Here is an 8,697-nt window from a genome sequence, read left to right as displayed (position 1 = left end):
GAATAAGGATATATGGAGATCATTTAAAAATCGTAAGATTTTTGACATTTCAGAATAGGTTGCGATGTAAGGCAAGCTTAATATCGGCCGATTTCTGAGATTTTTTGGCTTTTTGGCTGAGAGGTGAGAATTTGTTTTGAAATTGGTTGAAAACTGGTTTAATTGAATGGTCAAGTTAGAAACAAAATTCATTACAATTATATATGTATACTCATGGTACATAAAATATCAACGATTTTTTTTGAAAATGTAAGTGAGCATAGTTAGAAAAAATTGTGAATTGTTAAACCAGAATTCTGTCGCACGTGCCTGTATTTTTGCTATTGCAGTAAATATTTTCTTCCTCGTTTATTGAAGTTTTTCAGGTATAAAACAGGGAACAAAAACTAGGCGAACCTTAGCTTCAGCTTGCAGGACAGAATGGAATCATTAAAAAAACTTTTGCAGTTTATTTTTATTAGACAAAGCAGCGTCGCGTTTTTATAACGAGGTGCTGTGTCTTGCAGGTCACGACGTAAAATATTATAACTTTAATAGTATTCGATTACCCCTGAAAACTTAATGCTGAAATTTAAAAAAGAAAAGATAAACTAAAAAAATAAAAAATTGTCTTGAACCTATTGAAAAAAAGTAAATTCTGCGAATCGACCGGATTTCCAAAAAATTGTATTCATAACTTCACCGTACTCTACGGAAAGTTTCTGGATTAGTTTATAATCTTGTCCAAATTTCGATTGAAAAGAAAACGTAGATTTCGATGAGCAATATATTAGCGTCAATTTTCCTCAATACTATGACGTATTATTATTACTATTAATATTATTATCATTATTATTGTTTTCCTCAACTAGCATTACTGTATACATGCGGGTGTTTTATAATCAGTTTTTGTTATTTATTATAATTACTTTGTCTCTATTAATAGGATTAGATTTTTCGTATATTGCTATATGTATTCGTTTCGAAGTTTCATCATCAGTGAAATAACTACATCATCGTAAGCTCTAATGTCAAAGTAAAGATAAAAATCACGCTAGCTTAGTTATCTATTAATTAATATCTTCTAATCAAGTACATTGATTTGACGTAGTAGACAATTAAAACGAGTAATTATCGTTCAAAATATGCAAATAATTGTCGAAATTGAGATCCGTAATAACGACTGAGAAGGATAATACGTCGGATTAAAGAAATTGATTTTGAAAATCAGAATTCAACGTACTAATAGAGCGGGACGACTGTAAAAGTGATTCAAACTGAAGTTATTTTATAATGAGTACTGATCCGTAACAAAGTACTCTTTTACAAACGGAGATTTGAGAAAATTAATGTCAAATATCTTAGCTCATTTTGACCGTAGCTATAAGTACGTTTAACATGATGATGGCACTTCAATCATTCAAATACTTTTCATCCAGAAAACGTGAAAATTTCGACAATTTGAAACAGTATTTTCAACGAATTGAATATTTTCTGGAAAAATCGTAAACGGAAGATTTCAAATAATTAGCAAGCACCATTTACTTCGGCCTCATTTTTGTAACCTTGGCAGATTTCGTTCACAATTTGGCCAATTTTTCAATCAAAATGAGTGGAAAATTATTGTCTGAACAAACTATTCTATCCAAAGATTAGGCGTGCCTTATACTACAACGGTAGTAAAAATTTCCGTAGAATTTTCCCAACTTCGTAGCTTCAAACGAGCTGAGTTAAATATTTTTGTAGTAAAGAATTTTTACCTCTTGTTACGATATAAATTGAAGCATTTACGCGTGTGAATTTTGGTTTGAATTGTATTAAGACAACCGTTGAAAGTTGCGGGAAAAGTAAACGCGCATCATGTTCTCTGCCACGTTAGAAGCTCGTCGAGAATTTTGATGAGAAGAGGATTACCACCGAGCCTTTCGACCTCGGCCCTCGCCTTCAGGTCAAGATCTCCCAAAACTCCTCTTGTGTGACCGAAGGATCCAAACTTTTCAAGAAGCGTTACGCAATAGCGTTTCACCTCGACGTCTGTTGTTCGATGCCGAAGAATGTCTGCACAGCTTTGTTAAGAAAAATGTTGCAGTTTGCTTGGCTCAGGTAACGTTGAACACTTAGTTTTGATGCACGATGAAGGTGAAGGGCAATTTCTTATCGTCGTTAAACACTCGTAAGTAAAGGATACTCATGATTTGCCGGTCCTCGGGGTGAGTTCGTATCGCATGAATTATTGGAAAGCTAAACTTTCCCTCCGACAGATCCTCGCAGAAACTTTTGTTCTCCGTATACTTGAAAACGAAATAATTCAAATTTATCAATTTTTTTCAAATACTTGAAAATGGGATCCAGAGATTTCAATCGACTGTAAGTCGATTCGATTTGAGCAAAAATTCAAAAAACAGAGATAATCAATATACAAGAGTCGTTGCGTATCAATGACGAGTGCAAATTTACTATTTGCGAAACATAAAGTATTAAAAAAATAGTGTTTTGGAAGATCGAACTGCGCGATGTCGTACATTGATAAATGTGAAGTTTGCACGTATAATTTTATTTATTCATTTGGTGTGCAAAAATGAGTGCAATTGACTGAATAGAGCTTCACGAACAATCATAAAGTTACCGTACAATCTTCCGGTACCCATAGACTCAAATTTGAACACCTTTTTTAAATAAAAATGATGGTTTTATTAAAAAATGAATAAATAAATAAAAGACTAGATTACAGTAAAACGCGACAAAAGATGGTTGCTACTATCTCGGGGACCGCCTGATCGAAGCTTCTAACCCATCAATCCTTTATAGCGTTAGGAAGGCTGGGTGAAAAAGTAAAGAGTAGTTCCCACCAAGTTTTATCATCAATCATCTACGGACTGAGATTGATGAAATATCAGTTATAAATATTTGTCTTATCAGTTATAAGTAATGCGGTATTAAAAAGATGTTCAAACACAATAATAAACATTGGAGAGGCTCGACGCGAGCGGAAAAATGTTTACAGTAAAGCCGACGGATACGCGTTCAGAAAAAAATTGATTGAAAAATGTTTTCTTAGTTGAAAATTTAGAGCGAGATCGATCGGCGTAAAAGAGATTTTTAACCGTTTATTATTCGCCGAGATTTAATTTAATTCGAAAATATCCTTACCTCTTGTAAGCACAAATTGCAGTAGTCATCCCTGACTTGGAAATACAATCCTAATATTCCTGCGAGCGGTGTGAAGTCCTCTTTGCAATCGGAAAATAATTGCATCAGTCGTACGGCTAGATTGAAGAGACCCCCAGTTTCTGTTTTGCGATTTGAAAAACGAGACCAAGTGAGTCTATCGAATAGGATTCCGTCTTTTCTACAAGTTTTTATGCGACTGGGTGAGTCCAGTCATTGACGTGCAAAAAAGCTTTGATCGCGATTTCATTATACAGTCTCAACTTACTTCGTATCGTCATTTCCCTGTACTCTTCTTCCGATGGGCAAATGTAGTTGTCTCGCCAGTAAATTTCCATCCCCTGTCCTCTGTGCAGTTCGAGCAACTGCTGTGTGTAGACTTCGGTAGCCTGCATGGTGATACGTAATTCATTAATTTCTACTCCACGAAGTGAGCAAAATATCGTCATTATTCAAATTCTCAAGCATTTGAAGATGAATCGATCCGAAGATCAAAGCGTTCGACGAATGTATACACGATGGTTAATGGTTATAGACCAAAGCGAATTAAATTCATTTCTTCGCGAGCGGAATTGTAAGCGAAAGAAACTAAGAATATGTATATATTCTTGCAATCAGTGTAGGAATTTATTCTCTCGGAGATGCAGGAATCGACTTTGTATTTACCTCTGGATGGTTCAGGGCCAGAACTTTTTCAAGTGCTATGAAGAGCACGTAGTTCGCCGCGTTGATGGTGCTGGCTACGCCGTAAATAGAGTGGGCTACGGGGATTCCACGCCTCAATATGGAGTTGTCTTGAATGTCGTCTATCCTAAGAAAAAACCGCGACGTGTTATACTCAAAATAATCATCGTCTAAATTGTAAATTGTAACTGAAAGCTGTTATATCGAATGCACAGTGCTCAGGCAAGAATAGTCATTATTTCTCACAGATTTTCAATTTAAGTACAGTTACAGTGAAATGGTTTTTATCGATGATCTATGTTGTGAAAATCTCGTAAAGTGTTAAATAAGTTAATGATGGATTTTCGGAATTGAAGTTTTCTTCGTACGTATAAACCCAAAGAAAACTATGTACAGCTGAAATTATTTAATAGCAGGGAGTTAAAGTGAGAAACACGAACTAATCACATGCAATACAATATTCAAGTTATTTATATTCAGCAGCAATTATAATGTAATACGGAAAAGCCGCATGCAGTGAAAAAATAACGGGATGACATTCGAATTCGATTGAAGCCAATACAGCGATTAGGCTCAAGTTAGTAACGCGGGTGTGACAAAATGGTGAAATAAAATTTATTGTTTTACAGATTCGGAAGAACTCTAAGGAAGTTGAATTTACAAACTATGAGTTTGTTAGTATAGTGTACTACGGTTGACTGCAAATGTCAGGCAATTTCAGTGTCACGAAATGACGAGTTTTTCCAGAAATGCATCGTTAAAATAACGTTACGGAGTACAATCTCATGTATAATGAACGATATCGAAATATGTTTACGATTGCTGTACAAAAATGATGGAATAATATGTGTTTAGGTACCAAACAAAATGCTTTTGCCCAATCGAGAAGACGAACTTCGGAAACGTGTCAACGTCTGATTTACGTAAAGCAAGCAATTCTTCGTTTCGACCACGGTAACTTGGCGGTTGCCTGCGGTTTAGCAATTATATGGTGTTTAAAAATTTTGCTAAATAAAAATATTGCTGTCTAATTACAAGCGAGAAGCAAATCATCGATTATACCTATACAGCACAATACGAAATTGTTGTAAGATAGTTGAAATAAACGAATAAACAAAATTAGAAAACATTGTTCACGTGCCAAAAGCACATCCGCCTAAAAGTTCAAACAATTCGACGTTCGTCGCATGAAGCGAGCTTCTTTTGCATCTTAAAATATAAAAGCTTCGAATCGGTTGTATAGCGATCCATTTTCACTTCGGTTTGTAGGGTGCTTTTTGAAAATCGAACAGTGGCTGGTACTCACAATAGACTAGAGTTGTGGAGCATCTGGGTAATGTCACCGACGGCGTGGAGTTTGTCCTCGGGTATTTTCAGCCAATAATTAAATGCGTGAGCCAACTTTGCTCTTATCTGTTTTCCGGGTACCTGGAGAATGTACGTGAATGGTTCCAGCAGCTTCTGCAATTCGAGAATATCTTACGATTTCACTCCATGAGATGTACAATCATCAATTTTGGAATTTCGATCGGACCATACTTCACAAAATACGCCCAAATGTGGCGAAAGGAATATTCTTTCAACCAAGCAAAGCGTCGGTTGATTAAAAACTAGACGAAGGAGCCAAGAGATAGAAAGAGAAATAATTTTTCTTACGATTTTCAAATCAATCCACAATCGCATAGGCGAGATTAGCGAAAGGAATGATTCAAGTTATTTTAGTCAGGATTAGTATTTTCTATGTTTAATTATGTACGTGCTCACAGCGACTCTAACTTTCGTTCGTCATTTATGAATTTTTCGAACAGTTTTTTTTCTTTTTTTTCTGATGGGAATCGTGAAACGCTAAGTGGAACTAAATAATCAACAAACTGTCGTTATAATCGGTGCAATAATGAGTAGACAAGCTTGCGACACGCATAATTATGACAGCATGTATATAATTAAATAGTCATAACACATATTTCGAGAAAAAGTTCTTGAAGCTTTTTTTCTCACTTAACACTTCTGCCGGTGACGTTGCGTAAAAAGTACTTCCGGATATATTTGTGTCTCTGTGTAACAGAATTTCAGCCTAACAGTCAGCAACAACGAGTGCAGCTGATATCTGTAAGCCCGTCTCTTTACATTATCCAGCATCACCTCGTGTCGGCTCTTTTTGATACGCAGGGCCTGCACCGTTCACCCGATGATTTTTATCTCAATTTGTAAACAGCGATAGCAAAGGCCGCAGGATGAATGCAACGCGGCATTTAACGCGTACGCTTGGACTTGAAAAATAACGTCTTCAATACGAAAAAATGTTCACAGATTTCAATATTAGAGTTTTTAGCAGATGATTCATTGACTCTGGAAGATAAATCTCTTGTCTTTCAAAATACAATATATTTTTATGCAATGCAGATACTCGAAACGAAGCTATTATTCATCTAATTAACAAGGACCATGATTAGATTAGAATATTTCCATTCCGATGACAAACAGTTTTATCAGTCTGTACTTCCTTCCGGTTAAATTTTACATAGATAAACAGTATTTGTTTTCCACATTCTGAACACTTCCCGTAACAATATTAGAGCAACAACATATTTTTAAAATACCAAACTTTTCCGAAATTCCGCTTATGCAGGCGGAAACCTAAAACGTTTCAACGCCTCTGAGCTTTTGTAGCTAGAAACTGTTTCTGCGATAGCTATTTTAATCTATAATATACGTATATAATATAGTCTATGCCTCTTCTCATTTCTCTTGTGATTCCTGTTTATTTTGCGTCCAGGTGTGTTCGGCCTTTTTTTGACTTATTGTAATTTCCGTCTCTTTCCATCTGTTGAGAACATCTGTTCCGAATATATATCAGAGGTCATATTTTTCTTGAAATTATACAGACGCCCGCTTACAAGTTATGTGTCTAAGATCGGTGTTTAAAAATTTACAAAACTTTGAAGTAATTCGAAAGAATTTATTGAGGTACAGGACAGCAGTAAAAAAATATGAACTACACGCATAAGAAACAATGCATTTTTCTGTTAACGAAACTTGTGGAACGATGAAAATTCTTAGATCGAACGCAGGATTTCAAGTACCGGAAACTCAACATACGATATAAGAAGCGAGCAGGCTCTCGGCAGCTATGGTCAAGTGTCAATTCGAACTTGACATTTGAATCGAATCAAAGTACCGCCAAATTCGTTTACGACAGTCAGTCAACACGATAATCACCGTGTGATTAGAATTCCAATGACTGTTCAAGCAGTCGTCTAATTATACCGTCCATATCGTATATAATTTATCGCAATCCGTCGAGTATATCTATCAAGCGACATTATACTCGGTAGTTTAATAAACATTGATCGTTTATTATAAGCGATAAAATGCGACGCGAGGCTGGTATTATAGTTCAATTGTTTGAAAAACAGAGACAGACCAGCGGCGAAACAAACGTCAGAAATGACAATCGAAGGATATAATTTAATGCGGACTTAGGACAAGAATAATTGATATTAAAGCAGAAAAGAATATCGATGTCAAACTAACCTCATCCTGCTGCTTATCTCCGCTCTGAGAATACGGCACGCAGCTCTTGTCCGTGTCCATTTCTCGGCCTCTGGTTAAATCGGGGTTGAATCCGGTCGACACGTCGCCGAGACGGGTTTAAATATCGTCAAGAGACCCCCGCTGCTCCCTCGTTGAAAACCGTCTGCAGTTAACAGTTGACAATAGCGGGCTGCTGTCCGACGCGTCGTCTGCTCCAAAGAGCTTTCGTGCGCGTGTACTTACTACGTCTGCGAGTGCAGCGTCGTCGATACGGAGGCGGCCATGATTGGCGGTAAGTGCAAAAAAGGCGATCAACTATCGCGCAAAACGGTCCCACGACACCTCGGAGGACAGAATGCGCGCTGTTATCCCCTCGATCGAAACCTCGGATTTCTTCCTGTCTGTCGACTTTTTTACTCGAACGATGCGGCGACGCCGATGGCCGACTAGATCGACTACCACGCCTGCCTGCCGAGAGTCTCAAGGTCTGAAGTGAGCCGCGGCTGCGCGCGCAGCTACCGAAATGCACTGCGCCGACGCCGAGTCGATGCCGCCAAGATGTGTAAGCTTGTCATCGCCTCCTTTTTACCGCTGTGTTTACGATAAATTTAAAACTTTGTAAATAAAGTACTACTTTCCACTGTTTACGGAAGCTGAATCTTACCCACGATTTTTTTGCTCGCACGTTCTCCACTTTAATTTATGTTAGGCTCTCCATCCCTGTGCTTGTCAGTTTTAAACACAACTGACGCGTGATTGGTCGAGACGTTAATCAATGTTGTCGCGAATGATTTGATGTGGAGATATACTGAAGGTATGCTATCATGAATTTTCAATTACAAAAAGGATGTTTGGCGCCTTCAGACGCCTGCGATATATCACGTTGTCAATGTGTCAGTTGCCCAGCGATATTTTGCGACAAATATAAGTGTCAATTTCCACGAAATTTTGAAAATTGAAGATCCAGTCGTTGTCAACGTGATTTAATATTTCTTGAGTTATGATTATCAGCTCGATCAGAAATTTCTATCAGGCCTCGACCACGATCAGGCTCACATCAAGTGATTATGGAACAGGTTAATATAAAAATAAATACAAAAATCTATGTTTGAAGTGTGAACAGGATTTTTCGATTACCGAAACACATCCGAACAGGTCCGATTGTCGATTACAATGTCTATTTCGATTTCACTGTGCTATTTGCATTGTTATGTCCTAGCCGGCATTTGAACCGAAATCCTCGCATTACAAGTCGCACGTCCTAATCACTACGCTATGCTACCGGTTACATAAGCATCTCAGTTTTCTCCATATGATTTCTATCGAAGGAAT

General features: G+C 37.2%; 1 protein-coding gene across 2 annotated transcripts; it reads right to left on the bottom strand.

Annotated features, from left to right (window-relative positions):
* Positions 1-1,469: 1,469 nt before the first annotated feature.
* On the bottom strand, positions 1,470-7,829 carry LOC124406837 (geranylgeranyl pyrophosphate synthase). Of its 2 annotated transcripts, XM_046882468.1 has the most exons (8): positions 7,366-7,829; positions 5,138-5,292; positions 4,691-4,801; positions 3,814-3,958; positions 3,416-3,536; positions 3,130-3,269; positions 2,168-2,270; positions 1,470-2,037 (listed from the first exon to the last, which is right to left on the bottom strand). In XM_046882468.1, exons 1-8 carry the CDS (start codon positions 7,423-7,425, stop codon positions 1,838-1,840), a joined length of 1,035 nt encoding a protein of 344 aa, XP_046738424.1. In that variant the 5' UTR covers positions 7,426-7,829; the 3' UTR covers positions 1,470-1,837. The 2 variants fall into 2 exon arrangements, with proteins under 2 accessions (XP_046738424.1, XP_046738425.1); XM_046882469.1 differs by lacking the exon at positions 4,691-4,801 and having other exon boundaries at positions 1,471-2,037; positions 7,366-7,827.
* Between the last annotated feature and the right edge of the window lie 868 nt (positions 7,830-8,697).

Source organism: Diprion similis, chromosome 6 (assembly GCF_021155765.1).
Source record: "Diprion similis isolate iyDipSimi1 chromosome 6, iyDipSimi1.1, whole genome shotgun sequence".
NCBI lineage: Eukaryota > Metazoa > Arthropoda > Insecta > Hymenoptera > Diprionidae > Diprion > Diprion similis.
The sequence above is the reverse complement of the archived record's forward strand: the minus strand, read 5'-3'. Positions and strand labels throughout refer to the sequence as shown.

What these genes read in the sequence shown, in the direction of transcription:
- LOC124406837 (XM_046882468.1), bottom strand. Translation starts at nt 7,425, where the DNA reads ATGGACACGGACAAGAGCTGCGTGCCGTATTCTCAGAGCGGAGATAAG. An exon ending in CTCCACAACTCTAGTCTATT is followed by an intron (nt 4,802 to 5,137) that starts GTGAGTACCAGC and finishes GCTAAACCGCAG; the next exon opens with GCAACCGCCAAGTTACCGTG. An exon ending in GCAATTTGTGCTTACAAGAG is followed by an intron (nt 2,271 to 3,129) that starts GTAAGGATATTT and finishes TTCGTTTTCAAG; the next exon opens with TATACGGAGAACAAAAGTTT.